The sequence below is a fragment of the Rhinatrema bivittatum genome, chromosome 7 (assembly GCF_901001135.1).
Source record: "Rhinatrema bivittatum chromosome 7, aRhiBiv1.1, whole genome shotgun sequence".
Classification (NCBI taxonomy): Eukaryota; Metazoa; Chordata; class Amphibia; order Gymnophiona; family Rhinatrematidae; genus Rhinatrema; species Rhinatrema bivittatum.
The window spans coordinates 189,251,281-189,278,121 of NC_042621.1; the positions used below are offsets into that span (position 1 = coordinate 189,251,281).

At 44.8% G+C, this 26,841-nt stretch overlaps 1 protein-coding gene across 1 annotated transcript in view; it reads left to right on the plus strand.

The window, feature by feature from the left end:
- Positions 1–26,276, plus strand: part of LOC115095650 (putative hexokinase HKDC1) — an 89,281-nt gene extending 63,005 nt beyond the window's left edge. Inside the window, exons 13-18 of the mRNA XM_029609660.1 lie at positions 13,378–13,473; positions 13,552–13,651; positions 14,273–14,456; positions 16,010–16,165; positions 21,500–21,733; positions 25,689–26,276. Of these exons, the coding sequence (XP_029465520.1) occupies positions 13,378–13,473; positions 13,552–13,651; positions 14,273–14,456; positions 16,010–16,165; positions 21,500–21,733; positions 25,689–25,866 (948 nt within the window). The 3' untranslated portion in view covers positions 25,867–26,276. The remainder of the gene's footprint in view (positions 1–13,377; positions 13,474–13,551; positions 13,652–14,272; positions 14,457–16,009; positions 16,166–21,499; positions 21,734–25,688) is intronic.
- Positions 26,277–26,841: the final 565 nt, after the last annotated feature.

Below are 26,841 nucleotides of genomic sequence, written 5' to 3' on the forward strand. Positions count from 1 at the left end.
ATATATAAATTCCCTCTCTATATAAAATCATGACAAATCTTCCAAATTTCCCTGCAACTATGTCAGCCTCATACTGAATGTATGCAGATACTATTCTAACTACTGTCCTAGCTATAAATGAAACAAAAGATCAGGAAATACTTGAAACTCACTCTTTTTTCCCTCACTAAAAAATAACAAACCACTGCTTTCTTGGCACGCTATATAATTACTATTCTACAGACTATGGCTATTAGGAATGCTCCCTTCTATCTGCAACTGCTCTTTCCTTTGTGGTAGCAGCCATGTGGCTGGGGTAGGAACCTCACCTCATTTCTATGTCCTTCTGTCTTTTCCTTGCTCTGCCTGTCTGACTGTATACAAAAGACAACCTTTCTTTTATAACTAATTTAAAAAGTTAGTTAGCAATCAATCCCCTGCTCCTTATTGGCTCTGGTCTGGGATTACACCTCAAGTTCTAATTCCAAGAACTGCCATTAAACTCAAAAATTTTCTTCTGTGGATATATCCATTTAATCCTAGCAATTGTAGCCATATCCACTTGGTATCACTGCAGTTCAGAGGATAATACCATTGGCTTCCAGCCATAGCACCCCCCACCCCCCTTGTAGTGAAGCCAGAGGGTAATTTAACATTTGCATAAGTGAGAAGGACTTATGTAGGCTTCAAAGTAAAGAATTTGCATTGGCCTCTCTCTGTCTTGACTAATAAAGGTACTGACAAGTAATTCACATGTCACCATTTGCCTTTACTGTTCTTCCCTGGCATTTTTTTTTTTTAACTTCAAACAGAGAGTGAATAGGGGTTATCCCCTTTGCAATTTAATTCACCTTTGCTAGTCAGAGCAAGAACAATATCTTAAGCTTCCTCCCCACTAAGAATTAATGTTGCTGTCAACATTAACCCAAAACTCAATTTGATAACATCATAAACATATCCACAACTCTTTGGTATACAAAGGAGAAACGTAGTCACTCTGATTTCACTTTCATCAGAATAACTTCACAGAAAAAGCAGCTTTATATCGCTCAGCAACATATAATGTCCATCTTCAGAGAGCATCACTGATAAACCCAATAGTGTTCCTTCAGATAATGGGACATTTTCCCTTTGTTGGAACTCTCTGACTTTGTGACATTTGACTCTGAAATTGGCTCAGAGCTGCCAGAGCACTGTCTTCTCTTGGGGTTTCCCTTTCAAGTTCCATCTCTCCCGCTGAGCCTTCAGATTCTAAGCCATCAGCACTATCAAGTACAGTTCCTGGCTTGTCACCTGGAACTCCTGAGTCTCTTAGTACTAACTAGATTTGATCAGAATCTGAGTCATCTTCCCTAACATCTCAGAATTTTGCATTTGCCAAATTGCATCCTCAGATGGGATTATAGTATTCCTAACCATTACCTTGTCTTCATCCATCAGAGTATGCAGCTTAATTTGGTTTCAGTGTACAACTTTTCATCTCCCCAAACTTTAAACGTATTCTGAATGTAATCTCATGGGGTTCAAACAGTTTTATCACTTCATAGAGAGCAGATTCCCAGATATTTTGCATCTTATGCCTACCCAGGAAGTTATATAGTCTGAGGAGAACATTATCACCCACACCTATCAATGCACCTCTGGTCATAGTGTCTCTTCTGAATCTCTTGACTTCACCTTGATGTCTCCTCTGCTATTGCATAGTCTATATTTAGCCTATTTTGGTGAGACAACACCCAATCATCTAGCATCACTTACTCTTCTTCTTCAGTGAATGGTGCAGACACTACATCCCATGGTAATTGTGAGTCACGACCAAACAGTAGGTAATGTGGAGAGTATATGGTTGAACTATGCACATTCCCATTATAGGCCATCACTGACTCTGGAAGATGCTCTGTCCACCTTCTCTTCTTCTCAACAGACACTGTCTTGAGCATGTCATGTAGTATCCGATTGAACTGCTCACACCTGCCATTCCCTTCAGGATGATAGGGGGTTGTTCTGCTCTTCTCCATACCATACAACTTGAAAAGTTCTTGTATAGTAGCAGAGTCAACGTGCCTCCCTTGATCAGAGTATAGGCTAGAAGGGCAGCCATAATGGGCTATCTAGTGTTGCACTGTCACATTTGCTGTGGTTTTTGCTGTCTGATTTCGAATTGGTATGGCCAATGTATATCTAGTAAACATGTCTGTCAACACAAGAACATTTTCCATTCCAGTGGAATCTGGCTCTAGCACAGTATAATTGATCGCTAATACTTCCAGTAGATAAGAGACATTCATATACTGGAGGAATGTGCATTTTTTAGGGAATATGTCCTTTGCAAGAACACACCTTTTACAGTTCTTAACCCACTCAGCTACATCAACAGACATTGTGACCCAACAGTACAATGTCTTCAGGTTCAAGGTGCTTTCTGCTCCAAAATATCCACCTCGATCATGCTTACTTGCAAACACTTCCCTCCGAAGAGTCTGTGGGACCATGAACTGAAACACATTAGAGGAGTCACAGGGGTCACTTATTTTACAGTATAACAGCCTTCTCTTAAGAAACATTCTGTCTTTCTGTTTCCACAATTTTTGGCACGAAGGACTCCAATTAGCAGTTTCTGGATCGTGCTCTCTCTAATTCTGTGATGAAAATATTCAGTTTGTCATCATCTCGTTGAGCCTCCTTTACAAATTCATGAGAGTACTCCATACTGTTTGCCTTTGTCCTACGTCTTATTGCATGTACTTTGCTCATAAGCTTTTTACTTGGCAATAACCATTCTCAAACTTCCTCTGTTTGAATTCAGAAGAAATCTTTTCCGTTATCTTCAAATTCTGGCTCATCTCTTTTTGAAAGTCTCAAAAGCATGTCCACATACAAGCCCGGCAAATCCAATATGAAACAGATTTCAAATTGCAGCTCTGCTTGTTAAGGTAGCCAGCGTTGTTCCATATCCTGTATATTGGCATTTTCTAAGTACTACAAGGGGTTATGACCAGTCTTTACAGTAAATTTCTTGTAGATCAAGTATTCACAGAACTTTTCAGTTGCTGCCCATTTCAGTGCCAAAAGCTCCAGCTTAAATGCACTGTAGTTTTTATCATTTCTCTCAGACTTTCATAGACCCCTGCTGGCATAAGCTATGAATCTCTCCTATCCACCTGGCTGAGAACTGGCCCTAACCCATGAAAGCTTGCATCAGTTGTTAATATGAAGGGCAGTTCAAAGATGGGGAATGCCAATACTGGAGAAATACTAAGCTTAGTTTTCAAGGTATCAAAAGCAGCTTGACACTCTGCACTCCAGTTGAATGGCTCTAGCCTTTTATGTTTCTTGGACCGCCCTATGACAGCATGAACTGTGGCAGCTATTCTTGCAAACCCAGGCATGAAATGGCAATAATAGCTGGCAAAGCCCAGGAACTGCCTTGTCTCTGTCTCTGATGAGGTTACTTGTCAGTCTTTCACAGCAGAGATTTTGCCAGGGTCTACTGACACTCCGTCCTTTGAAACCACATGACCTAAGAAGTCTACTTTGTACTGCAAGCGACACTTGGAAGGCTTTAACTTCAAGCCGCTATCAGTAAGTTGCTGGAACACTTTGTCAAGATGCTCTATGTGACTTTCAAAGTCTTTTGAAAAAAACAAGATGATATCAAGGTACAGGAGCAGGATGTCAAAGATGTATTCATGAGCCACTGAAAATTATCTGGAGCATTGCACAGTCCAAATGGCATGTGGGTCCATTCAAAGAGGCCAAATGGAGTGGTCACAGCTGTTTTCAGAATATCATCTGCTTGCACGGCTATTTGAAAATAACCTGATGACAAATCAAAAGATGAAAAATAAGAAGCTTGGCCTAGTGCATCAAGGGACTCCTCAATTTTTGGTAGTGGGTAAGCATCTTTAACTGTCACACTTTTTAGTTTTCGGTAGTCACAACAAAATCTCACACTCCCATCTTTCTTGTAGATAACTACAGCAAGTGAGGCCCATGGAACTATTAATTTTCCTCAGAATGCCCTGGTTCACCAGACCTTACACATGTTGCTTGAATTCATTGGAGACATGGGGTGAGACTCTCCTGTAGGGTTGTTTAATTGGACTAGCATTTGCTATAGGAATGGTGTGCTGGATGATATTAGTATATCAATTGTCAAAATCATTGATTGAAAATACAGACTTGCGCTTCTGCAGTAGATTTTGTAATTCAACTCTTTATAATCAGCTCTCAGACAGTCAATCAACTGTCACCAGGATATGGTTTGCATGGCTAGCCCCTACTTTTGGTGCAGTGGTCTTTTCTCCAGCTTGTATCATTCTTACTTCCCCTCTTTCACTGTTTAACCTTAAGTCCTCGAGTGTTTTAATTTCTTCGGGCTTTAGTAGTTCAGCCACTCTCACTCGAGGGGGTAACCTTATACTTCATTCTCCTGCATTCAAGAAACATACACGAACTCTCCATTGTTTGACTGGGCCAATACATGAGCCACAATTAGAGCATCAGGAAACATTGCTGTTTCAGTTGGAGTGACCAGCACTGGGACAAGCTTGGAATTGAGTACAAGTTGAAACATATTCCCACTATTAACTTCTTAGTTAGAGAGGGAATAGTCACCCATTTGTTCTCCATAGTTCAACAAACCACAACTTTTCTGGTGTCTTTTCATAGTTATGAAACTTATGTCAACCCAAATCTTGGCCACCCTGCCTCTTCTCTGGTGTCCTTTGGTTAAAGCAGTGATATCCTTGAAGATACCTTCCAAGTATTGGAGAACATTCATCCCAAGTATGTTTCTGGGAAGTCATTATCTTGTATAATGAACACACACCTAGGGGATAATGTCTGTCTCATATGAGTGATCTCTGCTTCCAGTTAGCCAACTACTAGCTACTCTATGTGATTGGATGTCTTCAAGGTCACCCAACTGCATCTTCAAATTTACCAGATGCTTAGATGTTCTGTGGAAAATGACTCTCAGTGATCGTAGTTACATCTGATCCTGTGTCTATGTAACAGCGGGTGTTAATACTTCCGATGACCACATCTAGTATGGGTGATTTTCCAAAGGCTTTCCTCTTCTTATCCTCCCAGTATTCCTCCATCATACTAACTGAATGGAGTCATACTGCAGGAGTGGTATAACCAGATCCCGCTTCCTCTGATGTAGACACCGTCTCCCTCTGCCTTTTTATGTCTTCTCCACCAGCACTAGGCCGTGACTCTTGTCTACAATTTGCCATCTTCCTTTCACTCAAACAGTTTCAGGCTATATGCCCAGGCTCCTGGCAATGATAGTATACCAGCTCACCAAGCTGTGTTCTTCTCGGAGTAGACCTCATACCTGGTGTACTCCTCTTGGTCTTTCTGAAGTGTTTGGGTGAAGTTCTAATTGATTCTTCCTGTTGGGAGAAAAACTTCTCTTGCTGCAGAATGAGCTTCTCTATGTTCTGGTTCAAGGAAGCTATAGTGATTGCTGTGGGATCAGTTATAGCTGAGGTTGCCCTCACTGCCACTTCAGTTCTGGGCCTTGTCAGGATCTGAGTGGTGCTCCTGTTCTCAACCTGCTAGATAACTTCATTCTCTTCAGCCCTGGAGGCCTGTAATAGGTAATGTCATATTAGGTTTCTCTAGACACCTCTGTTTCATTCCCCTTCACAGGTTGTGTTCCCTTAACCTGGAGACAAATTTCTCTTTGACCATGGCCTCATGGTCTCCCATGCAAGTAGCATCTCTGGCAATCACCTTTGTAGCCTTTTCCTGTAGGCATAATCTCTGATACTTTCCCCAAGCATATGTTTCCGGGCATAGAATTCCTTCAGCCTCTCACTAATTAGTGCTTGTCTCCATATTCTCTGAGCATTAGTGAGAAAATATCTTCTATAGATTTCTGTTCTGAGGCAGATGCATATTTCATAGTGTTGTTAGTTTGGCCCTTCAAGTGGTCCTTGACCATCACCAATTGATCACCACCTGGAATGCACAGAATCTTCAGGGCCTCTTTGGTCTGAGTGATCCATTCTTCTACAGTCAAGTCCTCAGGCCCCAGAGGAGCTCCATTGAAATCTGGTATCTTCTTGTCTCGGGAGACTATAATGATGGGTACTTTTTGGGACTCTTTCAGTTTTTCCATCACATTCTTGGCTAAGGACAGTGCTTCTTTCTGCTTCTCCCTTGCCAGTCGTAGAGCTTCAGCTTGTTCCCCAAACCTATCCTCCTGGTCATCCAGTTTCTTTTTCAATGATTCGAATTGGGCCTTCAATTCTTTCATGGCTGGCACTGGGAGGTAAGACTGAACTATGGTGTGGTAAACAAGCTACTCTGAGATGACCCCCCCCCCCCCCCCCCCCCCCAATGTAAAGATGTATACTAAACAAATATTTTGCAACAGGAACATAAATTTTCACTGACTAATATGTGACAGGTTTTGAGTACAGGAATGGATCTGGTTGGATAAGAATTGATCCTGTTCTTGTGATGCCAATTGTAAACCTCTCCCCTATTATGGGAGGGACCACAAAAATAACTCCACCTCTCAGCTGTGTGTTTAGGGACAGACACATGTAATTCACCCACACAACCAAAGGGACTCTCTGGGATGGGGAGGAGAGGCCGGAGCAGAGAATAGAACAATAAGTGATAACATAAAAGCCACCTTATCTAGCTACAGCAAGTATTGCATATAAAATCAGTGCATGCACAGTTACACAGCACATTAGGATTCTTATACTCTATAGCAAACACAGACAAATGACATTATATTAAAAAAAGAAAGAAGATTTTATTAACATTGAAAAGTGAGGAAAGTCAGGTTGCAAGATATAAAAGAAAAATCACTAGCTCTATTCTGTATCTCAGTTCAGTTCACTTCCAAAATACTTCAAACTCTCAACTAAATTCTAGCCAGAATAATGACATACGTTCTCAGTTAAGTCTCACATGAGTTCTGTTTTCCTTTTCTTTAGACAAGCTGCTCCACTGTATGCTTCATGAAGCCAATGCAGATGCTTGAGATCCTGTGATCAGTTCAACTGCAGGGTCCACTTACTTCAGGAGATTGGAAGTCCCGGTTCTCATAAAATGTTAGCTCTGTGGACCCTTGAGCCGGCACGAGCACTGGTAATGGCCCCCAGAGGTCCTCGTAGCCAGGAGGTGGTAGAGGTCCAGGAGACCCAGTAGGAGCTTCACCTATACCAACCCTGTTCCCCTCAGGTTGAGCCCTTGGGTGCCGGGGCCGGCAGGACTTAGGCGGGGGTCTCCCAGTGCAGGGTGGTCCAGAGGAGGAGGAAGTGTCAGGAAGTCCAGGTCGAGGCAGGCTGAGGACAGAAGCACCATGGACAGTCCAGAAGTCAGGGCAAGCGGAGAACAGGCTGGACATGGAACCAGGCCAGGGGTCAGGGCTGGCAGCGGACTCACAGGAGCCGGAAATAAGCCAAAGGTCAGGACGGGCAGCAGACACGGAGAAACCAGGAAGCTAAGCCAGTTGGGACAGAGAAGACCATCCAAGGGTCAAGGAGCCAGAAACAGCAGAACCATGGGCAAGGGGCAGGCAGGAACTCAGGAGCAGGCAGGAACGCAGCAACACACACTCAGAGAATAGGACCTGTTGCCAAGGCAGAGAACGCTAGTCTGAGCTGGGCCTAAATAGCCCGGGCATCTGACGTCATCTTCAGGGGCCAGGCTGAGGTTTCCCACCACGGACCCTTTAAGATGTGGCAGATGCTGTGCGCGTGCCTAGGAAGGCAAGCATAGGAAGCCTGCCAGCGGTGTCCTGGACCGCATGGGAGGCCTGCAGTGGCTGGGAACCGCAGTTGCCGTCTCAAGCCGCTGGAGAAGCGTACTCAGCGTCGGGGCCTGCTGGAGCAGATAAGGGGAGCCGGTTGCAGGGGACCACGGCCGTGATTCCCAACAGTACCCCCCCCCCCTTACGCCCCCTCACAGAAGGACCAGGCTTGTTGGGATGAGCTTGATGAAATTGCTGGAGGAGGGATTTATCCAGTATATTCACAGCAGGTTTCCAAGTGTCCTCTTCTGGGCCGAAGCCCTGCCAGGAGATCAGGTACGCCCACCGTCTGTTGTTGTATCTTGCATTCAAGATGTTACACAATCCGAAGGGCATTACCAAGTATTCATAGTACCCATCTCGCGTATTGATGGCGGTCTTCCATTCATCCCCAGGTTTAATGCGGACCAGGCTGTAGGCCCCACGAAGATCTAGTTTAGTGAAGATTTTCGCCCCCTGCAGGCAATCCAGAAGCTCAGGGATCAGTGGGAGAGGATACCTGTCCCAATGGGTTATAGCGTTGAGGCCTCGGTAGTCGATGCACGGCCTTAATGAGCCATCCTTCTTTGCTACGAAGAAGAACCCAGCCCTTGCTGGGGAGGTTGAGGGTCGGATGAAGCCTCTGTCCAGATTTTCTTGTATGTACTGTGACATTGCTGGGTCTCGGGAAGGGACAGTGGATAGACCCAACCTCGAGGCGGAGTGGTGTTGGGCAGTAAATCGATGGCGCAGTCAAAGGGCAGATGTTTCGGGAGAGTCTCAGCCTTTTCTTTTGTGAAAACATCTGCAAAATCTGCGTAATGGGCTGGGAGAGCCAGGGAGGCCATGGCCAGCGGAAGTTGAGCTCGGGGCAGACCAGAAAGGCAAGTAGAGAAACAACCAGGCCCCCATGAGGCGATCTGTAAGGTCTCTCAGTCGATGCGTGGAGTATGTCTTTGGAGCCATGGGAGTCCCAGCACCACCAGGAGGATGGCCTTCTCTAACACAAAAAAGGTGATCTTCTCCTCATAAAGGATCCCGATGCGGGGCGACACTGTTGTGGTGACTGAAGTGACTCGGCCCGGTAGGGGCTCCCCCTAAATTGAGAATATCCGTAAGGGGGGAGCCCTTGGTTGTATAGGGAATTGTAGTTGCTTCACTAGGTCAGCCAAAATAAAATTCACTGCAGCCCCGGAGTCAATGAAGCCAAGGTATCGAAGGATCCTCCAGGGTAAAGAAGAGTCACTGGAACGGTGCATTGGGGAGCAGGGTTCACACAGCCTAGGGTCAGCTCCCCTGTGACACCTAGGCTCGGGAGTTTCCTGGTCGCTCTGTGCACTGGGCCAGCAAGTGGCCCTTGCTGCCGCAATAAAGGCAAAGTCCTAGCGACCGACGACACTGCCTTTCTTCAGGAGTAAGGGGACTATGACCAAGTTATATTGGCTCTTCTGAGCGAGATGACCCCTGCCCAGAAGGTGAGGCTGGGACTAGTGGGCATGAGAAGGAGGGAGCCAATGATACCAGCTTGTGCCCTGGTTTTTGCTCACATAGGCGCTGCTGTAGGCGGCGATCAATTTGCCCAGATAAGTCAATCAAGGCCTCCAGATCCTCAGATAGATCCCAAGCTGCCAGTTCGTCTTTAATCCTAGAGGCCAGGCCCTCAAGGAAAATGCTTTGAAGGCTGTCCTCCCACCAGCCTAGCTCAGAAGCCAAGGTACGGAATTCTACCGCGTAGTCCACCAGGGGGCGAGACCCCTGCCGAAGGTGGAGGAGTTCAGAGGTGGCTATGGTTTGACGAGCTGGTTCGTCAAAGACCTGTTTGAACGTAGGGACAAACCACGGGAGATCCCCCAGCAAGGAGTTGCCACACTCCCAAAGAGGGGAAGCCCACGCCAGAGCCTTGCCATCTAGTAGACACAAGATGAAGGTCGTTTTGACCTGGTCTGATGGGAACCGTGTTGGCTATAGAGAGAAGCATATGAAACAGTGGTTAAGGAACCCATGGCACTGCTTCGGGTCCCCAGCGTATCGGGGAGATGCTGGCAGTGGCATGGAAGTGGAAGAAACTGGTACAAGGGCTGGTGGCAAAGGTGGAACCCCAGGCAATGGTGCCATTTCTAAGCAGTTGGCCAGGTACTCAACAGTAGCCACTAACACGTCCAGACACTGCTGCTGTTGTTGAAGTCGTTGGGCCAGGCAGGCGGGTCCATGGCCCTGGCAAACTGTTAGCTCTGTGGACCCTTGAGCCGGCACGAGCGCTAGTAACACCCCTGAGGGATGGCCCCCAGAGGTCCTCGTAGCCAGGAGGCAATACAGGTCCAGGACACCCAACAGGAGCTTCACCTATACCAACCCAATTCCCCTCAGGTTGAGCCCTTGGGTGCCGAGGCCGGCAGCACTTAGGCGGGGGTCTCCCGGTGCAGAGTGATCCAGAGGAGGAGGTGGTGTCAGGAAGTCCAGGTCGAGGCAGGCTGAGGACAGAAGCACCATGGACAGTCTAGAAGTCATGGCAAGCAGAGAACAGGCTGGACGCAGAACCAGGCCAGGGGTCAGGGCAGGCAGAGGACTCACAGGAACCGGAAACAAGCCAAAGGTCAGGACGGGCAGCAGACATGGAGAAACCAGGAAGCCAAGCCGAAGTCGAGACCGAGAAGACCATTCAAGGGACAAGGAGCCAGAAACAGCGGAACCACAGGCGAGGGGCAGGCAGGAACCAGGAACAGGCAGGAACTCAGGAACAAGCAGGAATGCAGCAACACACATTCAGAGAGTAGGACCTGTTGCCAAGGCAGAAAATGCTGGTCTGAGCTGGGCTTAAATAGCCTGGGCATTTGACATCATCTTCGGGGGCCGGGCCAAGGTTTCCCGCCATGGCCCCTTTAAGATGTGGCAGATGCCCCGCGCACCTAGGAAGGCATGCACGGGAAGTCTGCTGGTGGCATCCTGGACTGCATGGGAGGTCTGCAGTGGCCGGGAACTGCAGCGGCTGTTTCAAGCCGCCAGAGAGGGATACTCAGCATTGGGACCTGCTGGAGTAGGTAAGGGGAGCCGGCTGCGGGGGACTGTAGCCGGGATTCCCAACACAAAAAAAATATAAATTGCATCTCTATTCTATATAAAATCATGACAAATCTTTCAATTTCCCTGCAACAAAGTCAGCCTGATACTGAGTGTATGCAAATACTATTCTAAATTCTGACCTTCTAGCTATAAATGAAACAAAAGGTCAGGAAATACTTGAAACTCACACTCTTTTCCCTCACTACAAAATAACAAACCACTGCTTTCTAGGCACTGCTATATAATTACTATTCTACAGACTATGGCTATGAGGAACGCTCCCATCTGTCTGCAACTGCTCATTTCCTTTGTGGTAATAGCCATATAGCTAGGGTAGGAACCTTACCTTACCTATTTATTTATTTATTTATGTATTCATTTTTATATACTGATATTCATGGAATCTTCATATCGGTTTACATCACAAATAATTAAAATCCAATAATGCGAAAACATAATCAATTAATATATGATCTTTAAAAAATCTTTTAAAACATTATAAATAAGATTACAATAAATTCATTAAAATAAGAGTTTTAAATTCTAGCTACAAAATAAATCTATCTGCCTTTAAACATACATAATATAATAGTACAGTAAAATTAAAAGAGAGATTAAAAAACACATAAAATTAAAATGAAATAAAAAAACAAAAGGGGACCAGCCTGATTATGTGAATGCCTGTTCAAATAGCCATGTCTTATTGCTATGTCATTCTGTCTTTTCCTCACTCTGCCTGTCTGTACACAAAAGACAACCTTTCTTTTATACCTAATTTAAAAGTTTGTAAGCAATCGATCCCCTATTCCTCACTGGCTCTGGTCCAAGTTCTTATTCCAAGAGCTGCCCTAGGTCCATTCAACTCAATATTTTCCTTCTATGGAAATATCCATTTAATCCTAGCAATTGCAGCCAGGTCCACTTGGTGTCATTGCAGTTCAGGGAATAATACCACTGGCTTCCAGCCATGGCACCCCCCACCCCCCGCCCCTTGTAATGGAGCCAGAGGGTAATTTAACATTTGCATAGGTGAGAAAGACTTCTGTAGTCTTCAAAGGAAAACATTTGTATGGGCCCCTCTCTGTCTTGACCAACAGAGGTACCGCCAAGTAATTCACATGTCACCATTTGCCTTTACTGTTCTTCCCTGCCATTTTTTTTTACTTCAAACAGAGAGTGAACAGGGGTTCTCCCCTTTGCGATTTAATTCATCTTTGCTAGTTAGAGCAAGAACAATATCTTAAGTTTCTGGCTTACAGTATCAGAGAAATAGAGAGAGAGAGAGAGGCCTGATGATGGCTGATCAGGGCATGGCGCAGAGAGAGAAAAAGAGAGAGAGAGGGGCTCCTCCTCCATGGAGGAATGGGAGAAATCAAATGATTTCCTCCAAAAAAATATGCAGCAGTGGGCTTGCAATAAAATTAGGTTCCTGTTCATAGGCTCCACCACTGCTTTGTTTCTGTATTAGAGATGAGGGCTATGAGCGCACAACTACCACCACTGCCAGGCACAAGGGGAAGTGGGAGAAGACTGACATTCTGCCAGAGAAGGAATAGGAATATCTGGAATACCTGTCAGTATTTCCAGTGCACTGTAGAAACAGTGTACTGCATGTATGAATAGCATCTGATTTTCCGTCAGTCTCTTCATTATGCATCGATGCATACTATGCCATGGTGGTCCATCTCTAATTAGGCTTTTGATATTAACTTGTTGCTGAAATTTGTCATGAATTTTATGAACGAACACATTTCATAAATTCGAATTTTAAAAGCAAGTATGTGAAATTCAGTGGAGTCATAACCTTTCCCTTTGAGTACAAACTGGCTTCTTGTTTGCTTGTAATAAAATTGCTTTTTTTTCCCCCGAGATTAGCATAAGTTTCAATCTTTGTCCATGACACTGGTAAAGTCTAGATTTCAGTCCCACCAAGATATGTTTTTTATAATTTTTTTTTCATATGAATTCCTACAATCATGTCACTGATTTTCTAGAAATCCTTAAGTAATGAAGGCCATTGGTCTTGTAGAAAACCATGATCCCTCATGATCTATGTATACAGCAGTTCACTATGAAAGTCAAAGATTTCTTGTATTCATCTGTGAATATAAATATAACAGAACCATTTTTTAATATCAGTCACTTCTGATGCCTATATTTCTGGTTCTAAATGGGAAAATCTGTCAGTAGAAATTAACCGAAGCCCTGGATATATCAATATCCTTCCTACAACTCAAACATGATGTATTATGGAGAGAACACTTTGTAATCTGGTCAATATTGTTAAAATGCAGCACAACACCAGCTTCCACATCCCATTTGATCTCCTCACCTTATAACACAATTAAACACAGATTAGTCCTTTCCGTACATAATTCAGCAGGATCTCACCTAGAGGCAAGCAGAGGTTAAACTGTCAAAAACCAAGTCGTAAGTTAAAGTTCTTGTTCAATGTTTTAATTTAAAAAAATGTTTTTTTCTTTACACTCTTGAAATTGGGTTTTCAACCTCTGATTAATTTTTACCTGAAAAAGTTGATATTTTCGTATTGTTCTGTAATTTTTTCCTTGTTGCAGGGCTCTCTTGTTGAGTGGACCAAAGGTTTCAAGGCAACAGACTGTGAAGGGGAAGAGGTAGTCGACATGCTGAGAGAAGCTATTAAAAGGAGAAATGTAAGCACAATAAATCCAGTGGGGTTCATTCTGCCAGCCTTACCCAGAATTCATTAATGAATGTTTGTCTTGCTGCAGGAGTTTGACCTGGACATTGTGGCACTTGTAAATGATACCGTTGGGACAATGATGACATGCGGATATGAAGATCCAAACTGTAAAATTGGTCTTATTGTTGGTAAGATCCTTTTGTGAATAAATGTTTAATTATGTTTTGCATCCAGGGATCCTTTTGTAGGAATGTAAAACATTGTAGTGGCAATAATATTGCAGCTCAAATCATGGTATGACTTCATTTCCATATTTACCATTAATTATTTTGTTTGCTCATCTCCTTGTAGTTTGAGTTTTTGCAAGACTCTCTGGTATGGTGCCAAATAAATAAAATGAATCAGATGCCAACTATAGAGTAAGAAAAGGAGAGCATGGCTAATGAGTAGTTTCATCCTATTTTTTGTTTCACAGAAGTATTGATAAAGTACAATGACCTTGTCATATCATAGAAGGACAGGCTCTTCAAAAAGGAAGAAGAATGTGACTGAAGTACCCTTCCAGATGTTGGATGTAAATAATTATCACTAGGTTATGATGCTTTGCAGGATACATGGAGGAACTTAACAGGAACTGAATTTTAGCCATCCTGAGAATTTTCAGTAATTTGCAAATTTTTTAATATATAGGAACCCGTGCAGTTCAAGCTTATTTAGTGTTCTTTTGTTCTTAATTTAGTCATAATAAAAGTATCTCAGCCTAAGGAGTGTTGCTGTCAGATAGCACTAATATTATTTCTTTCTTTTAGGGACTGGTAGCAATGTGTGCTACATGGAAGAAATGAAAAACATAGAAACCGTGAATGGAAATGAAGGAAAAATGTGCATTAACACCGAATGGGGAGGGTTTGGGGACAATGGCTGCCTTGATGACATCAGGACAAATTATGATAAAGAAGTGGATGAGGGGTCACTGAATTCTGGAAAGCAGAGGTAGCGATCATCTTACGGCTCAACAGTTTGAGGGGCATGATGGCCCTTTATTTCATTTCACCATGTCCAATGATTAAATCTCCGATGTGTAGCTGCATATTTGCTGGTTTAAAGTTTGAGCCATAGGTGAAACAGGAATTTTAACTGTTGGTATTATTTGTCTGTAATGTAAAACTCCTTGTACTTTGAAAACATTTTTTCCTGACGATCTTGGGCTGCACAGCAGGTGGCAGTATAACATGCAGTGTTTCACAGCATGAATCCCAGCGCCAGAAGCAGTTGCTGACATCACTCTGCTGCTCAGGGTCCATAGAGCAGTCAGGTCAGGTTTTTCAGATATTCACAATGAATATGTAGGAGATGGATTTGCATGACTGTCTCCATTGCATGCAACTTTATCTCATGCATATTCATTCTAGATATCCTAAAAACCTGACCAGCTAAGCATGCCCCGAGGACTGAGTTGAGATACTCCCTCTTTCCTCACCCCACCACCCCCACCCCACCTTAGAGAGAGAACTGGAACTGCCTGAGAAAGAGAGAACCATTATAGCTGGGAAGTATAGCTGTGGGTTGACAGGAAAAGGTTACACAGGACCTTCATATCTCAGAAAGATGCAGCATTTTGCTCTGTAGACAGCTGATTTAAGTATAGCTGCGTGTGCTATCCTGAAAATTCCTTTTTTTCTTTGTTGTATATAGTTTTTCAAGCCTTTGTTTATTGAGTTGATTAGCACTATGTTTTTGAAACTGATTAGTGACCCAGGAAAGCAAGTTGCTATATATATATATAGGATCCCAATATTTTTAGCAAATATTCAGTGAATGTCTTTCTGAGAGCTCTGTGGCTTCAAGTTGTTGTGAGGTGGCAGTGTCCCTGGAAACCTCAGGGAGTATCTTGGCAGGTGGAAAATTGCCAGGAGAGAAGCACTGTGCTTGTTGGGACCCTCAGGAGGCCAAGGTTTTAAACCTGGTTGGTGATAAGGATAGCACAAGGGCATTACGTGATAAACCAGGCTCACTAAATTTTTTAAATATATACTGATATATATAGAGAGAGATTTTCTATGCTAATCCTCGATATATTTAGGGCTAAGGGAGACCAGACAGGAACAAGAATCTGAAATCTGGAACTTACTGTTATACAGGCATAACAGCTTTGCAACCATTCTATATAGTGCTGTTCTGCTCCCATACAGGACACAATAAACCAGTGATCTTCACTCTCAGCCCTCGAGGGCCATCAACAGGCAGTGCATATGCAACTCTATCTCATGCACATTCATTAGGGATTTCCTGAAACCCTGACCCTTTGGTAGCCCATGAGGGCTGGGAATGAATATCATTGCAATAAACAATCCATACAATAATATATTATCTTTTGACACCTTTCCTTCAGACCGTTACAGCAGTGCTTGTTGCCTGTCCCCTTGCATACTGTATTGTGTTGTTGGTGCTGGGTTGGACGGTTCCACGAGTGCTGCGGTGATGGGGTATACTCGGTGTGCTGTGATAATGGCATCCTCATTGTCAGCATTTTCTTTGTAAACTAGGTTCGAAAAAATGATCAGCGGGATGTATCTGGGAGAAATAGTAAGGCAAATTCTGATCGATTTAACCAAACAGGGACTGTTGTTCAGAGGTCAGATTTCGGAAAGACTAAGGACTAAAGGCATATTTGAAACCAAATTTATATCACAGATTGAAAGGTAAGACAATCATTACATACTGCAGTATAAAACTCAATGTTAAATTTTACTATTGTTTCGACAAATAGCCACTGCGTGAATTATGCTTAATAAAAACTTAAAATGAAATAAAATGTGACATCCTCCACCACCACTGTTGGTAAAAGCCATTTAGGCACTGTCATTTTCCACTTTGATTTTTGCAAGATCAATATTTAAGGCAACGCCCAAGCCCCTTTCTATGTCTTATTACAAAGTTTTATAGCAATCTGCACAGCTACCAAGGTAGGTGAGGCTGCTGCAAAAATTCTGGCCTTCCAATATACTTTGAATCCATATGGATTTCCATATGGATTTCCCCAGCCTTCTTATAACCCCCAACGCTCTTCTATCACTGCAGTTTAGGGTTGTACTTGTCTCTCCATGCAGGTTACTCTCCATGCTTTATTATCATCCTCTTTGCCACTAGAGATCCTCTGTGCTTTTCTGTTATTTTTATCTCTGCCATCCCCTCTGGCAGTCCATTTGTATTTATTTTTACAGACAGACTAAAGTTTATATAACCAATCAAATTTGAGTGTACTTCTCAACCCAGGTTCTAGTGTGTAGAGCAACCATCTTTACATATTTATTACAATTTATCACCTGCCTTTTAGAAAAAAAAAATCACTCAAGGCAATACACAGCTTATTAAATAATAGTAAGTGAACATGGGCATAGAGATATAGTGGCCAAACCAATAGTAATATGTGATAAATAATCGAAATGCAAAAACCTCCATATAAAGACTCCATGCCTGCAGCACAGAATATTCATAAAACAAGACAAAAAAAGTGAAAGAAAGCACATAATAAACCATGTTACACATGCCACCAACGACTTATACTATAAAGAAGAAAGCAAGACCTGTGTAAAATATAAGATCCAAGATATTATCCTAATCCCATGGGATATCTGATATATCACTGGGTACTTGCCCAGATTTCAAATGTATACTGTGAAAATACCAGGGCTGTCACCAAAATACGAACCCAAGTTTGATAATTATTCCAGGGAAACATAGATACAGCTTGCATTTCAAACTAATTCCAGGCCAGACACCTAAAGCAGAGCTTTAGTGCCATAATCAATTAAAAGCCTGACAGAAGAGTCAGGCTTTCAGCTGATTTCTGAAGCAAAGCTTATCCTGGGTTAGGTGCCCATCTACTGGGAGAGAATTCCAGAGGGCAGGAGCTGCTCCTGTAAAGGCCCACTAATGAGTTTTGGACCGCTTGATTTCAGTAGAGTGAATAAGCAGGCTCCCTGAGAGGACCATAAAAACCTAGAGGGAACATAAAAAGGTCCTTCAAATATGCTGGTGCATTTCCTCTGAGAGCCTTGAAAGCCAGGGTCAGAATTTTAAATGTGGCCCTATATGGCACTGCTAACCAGTGCAGATTTTGCAGAAAGGGGGTGAAATGGTCATGCTGTGGCATTCTGGATTAACTGAAGCCTTCACTCTCAATCCATTATATAGTGCATTGCGGTAATCCAGCTGTGAGGGTATCACAGCAAGCACTACTGTGACCAAACTCATTTTCTCAATGAAAAGTCAAAGTTTACAGAGTTGACATAGATCACTGTTTCCTAACCACTGTGTCTTCAGACCTCATCAGGGGTATCACGGAAAAGTTACCACTGCCTGATGCTTAATCATACCCAGACCAGCATCTGATAGCAACAAGAGACTACCAGCACTGGGGTAGATTTTTAAAAAATGCGCGTTCGCGTACTTTTGTTGGCGCACCAGTCGCAAACAAAAGTACGCTGGATTTTAGAAGATACGCGCGTATCTTCTAAAATCCAGGATCGGCGCACGCAAGGCTGCCGATTTTGGGCAGCTGGCGCACGCCGAGCCGCACAGCCTGCCTCCGTTCCCTCCGAGGCCGCTCCGAAATCAGAGCGGCCTCGGAGGGAATTCTCTTTCGCCCTCCCCTCACCTTCCCCTCCCTTCCTCTACCTAACCCACCCCCCCCGGCCCTATCTAAACCCCCCCCCCTACCTTTGTCCACGGATTTACGCCTCCCGGAGGGAGAAGTAAATCCACGCGCGCCAGCAGGCTGCTGGCGCGCCGAGACTCGACCCGTGGGCGGTTCCGGAGGGCGCGGCCATGCCCCCGGACCGCCCTGGGCCGAAACCACGCCCCTGGGCCCGCCCCCAAAACGCTGCATTAATCGGCCCCGCCCCCCCGACACGCCCCCGACAAAAAACCCTGGGACTTACACGAGTCCCGGGGCTCTGCGCGCGCCGGCGTGCCTATGGAAAATAGGCACGCCGGCACGCAAGGCCCTGCTCGCGTAAATCCGGGCGGATTTACGCAAGCAGGGCTTTTAAAATCTGCCCCACTGGCTCTTGTACACACTCCTATCTGAGCACATGTGTAGTCAAATATGCCTCTCCTTGACTCTGGGAATTAATGGGCAACATGCATAGTACAGATAGCTACATCCCACTTTGTGTGACGCATACATTGCACACGGCGCCTCCTCTGAGTCCTCCTAGCCCCTGTCTTATCCCCAGGCTGAGTGAGGCATGATGAGCGTGCAAGGGCTGAGTAACATAGCATGGGTGTAGGTTGCTTATTGCGGCGGTTACTACCCCTAACTAATCAAGCTAGATATTTCACTTGGATGCAGCTCCATCACTGCTCACTGCATTAATGGTGGGGGTGAAAGGGAAATAGAACCAAGGGTTGCTAAGAGCCAAGAGAAACAGATAAGTATGAAAGGAAAGAAGTGTGAAGCTTGCTGGGCAGACTGGATGGGCCGATTGGTCTTCTTCTGCTGTCATTTTCTATGTTTCTATGTTTCACTGAGTACTAGATGTGACTTACTCTGGGAATGATGTAATAAAGGGCACCCAGCCTAGCGCATAGGTTTGTTTATTTATTTATAAAATGTATAAATTGCTTTCCAGGTCTTATAATAAGTCGTCCAAAGCGATGTACAACAATAAAATACAATTTCAATGCGCTAGACTAGCACCTAATGGAATAAGGAGATTAGCACGTCCAAAACACACAGCCAAACAAATGTGCAGCCGAATGCGCCCATCACATGTAAATTCCATGTAGATGAGGCTATTCGCTATTACCCCTTGATTCAGAAAATTGCTGGGTGCGCAATGCACACTTTTTAACATGGAAAATTTAACTCCAGCCCTGGAGGTGGCGCAGTCAATCCGCGAGTCAAGGGCTAATGAGAAATGTAAAAATACGGTCCTCTGTGGTCCCTCCTACTTAGTATAGTTGTGACACTTAAATGTACTGCTTGCGGAGTTGAAAAACAAATGTATATTGGCTTGATTTTTTTTTTTAATTCTTCTACACGTACAATTTAGACACCAATAGCAAGGGGGGCAGTTAGCTATGACCATTGTCAGCAACCTCAGCAAAATCAGCCAGAAGAAGCGTGACAAAAACGGATGCTCATATTGAACGCCCGTTACAATTTTGGGCATCCCATGCATTTGAGCGCTAGGGACACACAATTCTCCCCTAGTGTGTCCTTTTTTAAGAAACCCTTCATTTAAATGCTGCATCAGGTGCCCAGGGGATGTGGCTGCATGTGCATTAGGGGCTGAATTTTAAATGCCCTGCACGCGCCAGCGCGCCTATTTTGCACAGGCCGCCAGCGCGCACAGAGCCTGGGGACGCGCGTAAGTCCCGGGGCTTTGTAAAAGGGGTGTGTCGGGGCGTGTCGGGGGCGTTCCGTAAATGACGCAGCGTTTCAGGGGCGTGACGCGGCATTTTGGGGGCCGGCCCAGGGGCATGGTCGAGGCCTCCGTACCAGCCCCCGGGTCAGGTGATGGCGCGCCAGCAGCCCGCTGGCGCATGCAGATTTACATCTGCTTTCAGCAGGCATAAATCTGCCAACAAAGGTAAGGGGGGGGGGGTTTTAGATAGGGCCGGGAGGGTGGGTTAGGTAGGGGAAGGGAGGGGAAGGTGGGGGGAGGGCGAAGGAAAGTTCCCTCCGAGGCCGCTCCAAAATCGGAGCGGCCTCGGAGGGAACAGGCAGCGCGCGCTGGGCTCTGTGCGCGCAGGTTGCACAAATGTGCACCCCCTTGCGTGCGCCGACCCCGGATTTTATAAGATACGCGCGTATCTTATAAAATCCAGCGTACTTTTGTTCGCGCCTGGTGCGTGAACAAAAGTACGCGCTCGCGCAAAATTATAAAATCTACCCCTAGGAAAACAGGTGCCCACTTTCAATGCATGTTGCATTGCATCGGCCCCTCTGAGTATTGCTAGCAGCAGCAGCAGTGAAGGAATTCTGGCAGCCGCAAGCAGCAGCAAAAGTAGCTAAGTTGACTGCTCTCATCACACCAATTTCTTCCTTCTCCTGCACTTGCATGTGGAGGAAGCTAGAGGGGTTCATGTGTGTCTCCACCCCCCACCTTTTATTTTAAAATTTGGAAGAGAGACTAGTAGGGCTTTCAGTGCTTCTCTAGCTCTTCTTGTAGCCATATAAATGTTCTTCATGTTTGCACTGGCCGCTCCACACAACATTTTTACTAATGTAGGCATAGCTTGGGCTTTAAAAGGTTGGAAAACACTGACATAGATGATAAAAGCTACTTTGAAAAGGTTTGCTTGAGTTGCTGAGTCCAGCAAAATCCCGAGGCATCTCACGTATAGTTTTAAAGGGAGTATACAGTTTCCGAAAGGGATGTTAAGATTAGGGACCTGACAGCTTGAATTTTGAACCCACAGAATCTCCATTTTATTCTGGTTTAGTTTGTTGGGTTTAGCTCACTCTTGAATGGAGGTAAAGCAAGCAATTAGCTTTCCCTTAGCTTTTGGAAGGCGGAAGACGCTGTACATCCTCAGTGTAAATATAGACTTTTAAATCAGAGGACTGAATTAGATAGGCTAGAGGTTTTAAAAGTTTTAGGAGGTAACTTTCAAAGGAGTTACACGTGTAAATACAACATGCTATTCTTGCAATTTTCAAAAGCCCATTTATGCCTGTAAAGTGCTCTTACAGGTGAATAACCTATGGACAATTCAATGGCATTTATTGTAGCAATTTTCAAAAGCCCCCTTACACAGGGCACATGAATTTGCATGTGTAAAACCCGGTTTTTTGTGGGTAAATCCTTTTGAAAATGACCCCCATTTTATATAGTACAAGTGATGATATGGATCCCTGTGGGACTCCAAAGGTCAAAACCCAAGATGATGATAATGAGGTGCCTGCAAACTGTACAAATTTAGTTTTGACTAATTGGACTGATTTAGGTAAGGTTTTTTGTACTGTTTCACAACATATTATCTGACCTATAAGCTCTGATGTCCTTATGTTTATATTGATGCAGTGACCAACTAGCCCTACTTCAAGTAAGAAGAATTCTACAGGAGCTGGGTCTGGACAGCACTTGCGATGACAGTGTCATCGTAAAGGAAGTGTGTGGTACAATTTCTACACGAGCAGCTCAGCTCTGTGGAGCTGGGATGGCTGCGATTGTGGAGAAGATCTGGGAGAACAGTGGATTAGACCATTTGGACATCACAGTTGGTGTGGACGGGACTCTGTACAAGCTACATCCACAGTGAGTGGATCCTACCAGCTTTCCATAATTATTGATTTTCTTTCTAAATTATAACAAACTGAAAGGTTGATGTAAGATGTTGATCTTGAAGGCCATGTTTAATTAGCTAATGCCCATATACCAGTTTTTTAAAATGTGTGTTTAACTTGCATGTGAGCTGGCTAAGGAAATCCAAACAGTCTTCTGTACTGCATGTTAAGCAGGGACTTCAGTCTGCAGGGAGCCAGGAGGCGGCAGCAACAGGTGGGGTCTGATCAAAGTCAAGAAAAGGCAGCACCACCAGACAGAGCCCAACCTGACTAAACATCACCTGTCCTAGACTCCCTCAGGAGATCTGCCACTGGCTAGTCCAGGAAGAAATTTGGCTGCAGGAGGGCTGGGACACAGGAAGAAATGCTGCTAAAAGATAGGTAGATTTGTGGACAAACCAGAACCCAGAAAGAGATATGGCATGGACAGATTAGTCAATGGCCAAGCCAAGACCTAGAGGAAAATGCAGCTACCAGCAATGGTCAGGCCAGGGCCTGGGAAAAAAATGTGGCTGGCTGGGTCATGGTCTAGAAAGAGAAGCCTCTGTGGGCAGAGAGGTGGCAGCACCAGGGAAGAAATGATGCAGCCACTGGTGGATAAGCCTGGGACCAGGAATATCTGCTGCAGAAGACACCATGACATGGGGCTTCCCACTACCACCAGGCCAAGAATACCACCAGGCCAAGAATACCACCAGGCCAAGAATACCACCAGGCCAAGAAAGCTGCTGCAGGGAGAGAAAGGACTGAAGGGAAGGCAAATAGGGAAAGCTTCACCTCAGAAGGAAGAAGCTTGGGAAGTGTGGGGAGAGGCTGAAAGGAAGGCAAGGAGGGAGAGCTGCTGCCTGTTGGTGGGAGGGGAAAGTTTGAGGGAGACAGTGCAAAGAGGGCAAGGGAGCAACTGAAGTTAGCGGAGGCTTCTTGGGGGAAAAGCTAAGGAGCAGCCGATTGAATTAGGTGATGTTGGAGGTGGGGAAAGGCTGGGAGAGAGCTACTGTTGCTAGGGGAGAAGCTTGGGGGGGGGGAGAGCTGCTGGTGGAAAAGAAGTTTGATGGGGGAAGATTCTTATGGGAGGGAAAAGGAGGAAGGTACTGGAGGGAGAGAAGAAGCTTGGGAAGTAGGGGAAGAAAGAAGAAGTCAGAGGGAAGAGGACAGCAAAGAAAATCAAAAGGAAAAGCAGCAACCCTGCCCCCTCCCCTCAAATAAAAAACAAAATAAAAAAAATAAAAAAGTAAAAATAAAAAAAGAGAAAAATAAGCACTAGAATTTCCCCAATATAAAGGACAAAAAGTAAAATAAAAATGTTAAGGAAAACAGTTTCCCTTGGCTGGCACTCATGTTTTCTAAATATTTTTGTACCTCTGCGGTCTAGGGCCCTGAAGCATAAGGGGGCAAAGGAGGAGGAAAAGGACCGGAGTTTGAAGATGAGACTTGGGAGGAGGATCTGGAATGGGGGTGGGGTAGAAGAATTGGGGCCCCTCTCTGACGCGCGGCATGTCCAACACAGACCCTGCAGTGGAGGGTGGGCTCCATCAGGGTCGGGAGGCTGGGCTGGATCGGGGTCTGGAAGAGGCTGCAGGGTTGGGGTGCGGCAGCCGGCAGTATGAAGACAGGTCAAGAGCACATCTTCTCCATGTTCACAGTGACTACTCCTGTACCCTGAAGTGCTTTCTGTTCAGAAAGGAAATGCGCAGGACAGAGGCAGGAGGAGCCACTATGAGACCAAGAATATATGCGCTTGGTGTGTCCCTGCAGGCCGGCTCACTGTGCAGGCTGAGGATGATGGGACCCAGTAAGGGAAAGGTGGAAGGAGAGAGGAGCTTTGGGAAGATGGAGGGGTAGAGAAGATGTTGGGGAGGAAGATGATGGGGGAGATGACTGAGTAAAGAACCTGGGGAGATGATGGTGAGAATTTCGGAAGCAAGGAAGTTGCATTAGACCACAGACGCCAACTCTGGGGACATTTGAGCACCTCCCAGAAGCGCTGGCCTCACTTCCTTCCCTTCCCCCTGGTTTTCCCCCTCTGATCCCCTTCTCAGCCACCACTGATCGGAATCAGCAAGAGGAGGAAGGGGAGGATGGTGGTGCCTCAAGCTGCACCTTTCTCCTCGTCACCCAGGAAATGCAAATATATTTTGGGGCGGTATAAGAAGGTGGGAGCGTCAAAATCTGCATTTATAATAAGTTCTTCACCAATGTCTCTACTACTGTATAGAGTTATTTTTCAAGTCAATGATTGCTCTTTTTGTCATGCCTCAGAATCTGCTTGTCTCTGTACCAGAGAAGCCTGTCTTACGCATTATGTATGCTGAGAAATGCTTCAGCTGTGCGTGGGTACATGTACCGACTGATGCATTTATCAAAATATGATCATGTTAGAGTAACATAGGATGTCAACAGATAAGGATCGTTGTCCCACTCAGTCTGCCCTGTTTCCCTACCTAAGAATATTTTGGAGCTTTGCCACACTGTCATGTTGATTGGCCTTGCCTGCTCTTGTTGGAAGCCTGATGAAGCCGTACTGCCGCTCTGTGCACATTGCCTTGTCGTCTCCCTTTTAAGGCCCTCTAATGTTCTATACGATTGAGAAAATGTAGGGTCCCCCCACGCCTTTCCCACAGCACTCTGTGTCTGCACTTTGCTATCACCTTTGCTGGTGGCCACTCCAGGCATCCACCACCTTCTCAGTATAGAAGAATTTCCTCTGTGCCTGCCTGCGTTCATGACTACATGCTCTTGAAATGTTTATATTTATATGGAAATTGTCTCCTGGTGATTTTTCTTTGAACATTCTTGTAGTTGTTGGTCATATTTGTCTTTTTGTTTTTATGTCTGTGTTGATATGTTTGGGATCTAAGACGTCACACATAAATGCCATATATTGTTCGTGAGAGAAGTATCAAGATCCACAATCCATGTTTAATTTTTGGTAAACTGTTCCTCTTCTTCTTCTAATAGGCTGCCATTTATTTGACTGTTGCCATCTTGTAAACTATTTTACTGTGGGGTAGATATTCAAAATTAAATGGCTAAATAAATTAGCTGGATAAGACTTATCCGACTAACTTTAGACTTGCTATTGAGCATGTCTAACTTATCTGGCTATGTTAATTGGATAAATAACTCTTCCCCAAAATGTTCATCTCCTGCCCACCACTTAGCCGGATAAGTACTTATTTATCCGACTAAGTGGCACTGAATATTGACCTCTGTATATCCTGTTTTATGCATGGGGGTTCTAAATTCAAGTCTATGAGGTTAAACTGGTTAAAATTCCTCCCTCTCCTTCATCCCCCATCTGGCTAAAATCCGTCAGGACAAAATTGCTGTGCGCATAGATTTATCCAGACAGAAAAGGGGCCAGGTTCGGGGTGTGCACAGGGCAGAGTTTTCAGATAGTAGTCAGCACTAACCAGCTTAATAATTTGTCCACCTAAGAAGAGCTGCCGAAATGGTTGCCTGAAACCTAAGCGCACACGTTTTGTGAGGTTAGATTTAACCAGAAATTCTTCCATAACTTTAGCTGCAGCTGAATATTTGGGCAAAGTTAACCAGTTAAAATTAACTGCTTAATTTTGCACCCAGCGGTTCCCTGAATCTCTACCCCCTAGTAATTATTCTTGATTCCTTTTTTGATCCTTTTTTTTTTTTGTATATTCCAAAACACCTTACATAAGCATTGACAAGTTACGAGACGCGGACAATCAAGTAACTTGAGTTTATCTGTAGATCAAGCTCCTTACTAATTCCACTGTACTTCAGAGGTGTGTGTGAGAGAGAGAGAGAGAGAGAGGTGATTCTTGAATGACCAGGGCTGCTCCACACCAGCAAAAGTGAAAAGAGAAGCATGTACTTTGTGATTTATAGCATTATAATCAAGTATAAAATATGGCTGCACTAATTTTAGTATTTTGTTTCAAATTTAGTTTCTCTAGAATTTTGAAAGAAACCATGGCAGATCTGGCTCCCGAGTGCAACGTGACTTTCATGCAGTCTGAAGATGGTAGTGGAAAGGGGGCTGCCCTCATCACCGCAGTGGCAAAGAGAATGCACAATAATCTTAAAACAGGTGGAAATGATGCACCACCACCCGAATGTGCCTGAAAGATTTAGTGAGCCATCTGAAAAGTTTAAGATATGAGAATTAAGAGGAACATTTTGTACCACGTTACACTCAGATCTTCACTTTGTGTTAAAAAGATTCTGTCTCATGATGCGGTCAGCTCTGTGCACTGGTGTCCATGTTGTGTGACAGAGTTGCTGAAAATGGACATCATACTGCTTTCCAAATATTATCCAACTAGAGAAGGCCTCTCTTCAATCCTTCTGCCAGTGTGAGAGTGGTAAAATAGGCTGTTTTCTTAAAGTGAGCATCACACTGTCCTGTTGACCCAGTATCGCATAATGCCCGCTCTCCTGTGCGCGCAATTCAGTATGCAAATTAGGGCCGGCGGTAAAAACAGGTAAAAGGAGGCGCTAGGGACACTACCACGTCCCTAGCGCCTCCTTTTGGACCTGAGCGGCGGCTGTCAGCAGGTTTGACAGCCGACGCTCAATTTTGCTGGCGTCGGTTCTCGAGCCCGCTGACAGCCACGGGTTCGGAAACCGGACGCCGGCAAAATTGAGCATCTGGTTTTCGACCCGCAAGCCGCGGGCCATTTTCAAATTTTTTTTTTTTTACTTTTGGTAACTTTCAGGACCTCCGACTTAATATCGCCATGATATTAAGTCGGAGGGTGCACAGAAAAGCAGTAAAAACTGCTTTTCTGTGCACTTTCCTGGTGCCCGAAAAAATTAGCGCCTACCTTTGGGTAGGCGCTAATTTCTGAAAGTAAAATGTGCGGCTTGGCTGCACATTTTCCTTTCTGAATCGCGCGGGAATACCTAATAGGGCCATCAACATGCATTTGCATGTTGCGGATGCTATTAGGTTCGAAGGGGTTGGATGCACGTTTTCGGCCCCTTACTGAATAAGGAGTAACGCTAGTGCGTCGAAAACATGCGTCCAATCGAGGGTTAACAGTGCGCTCCATCAGAGCGCACTGTACTGTATCGGCCCGTTGGTGGGCCATGGTCAGC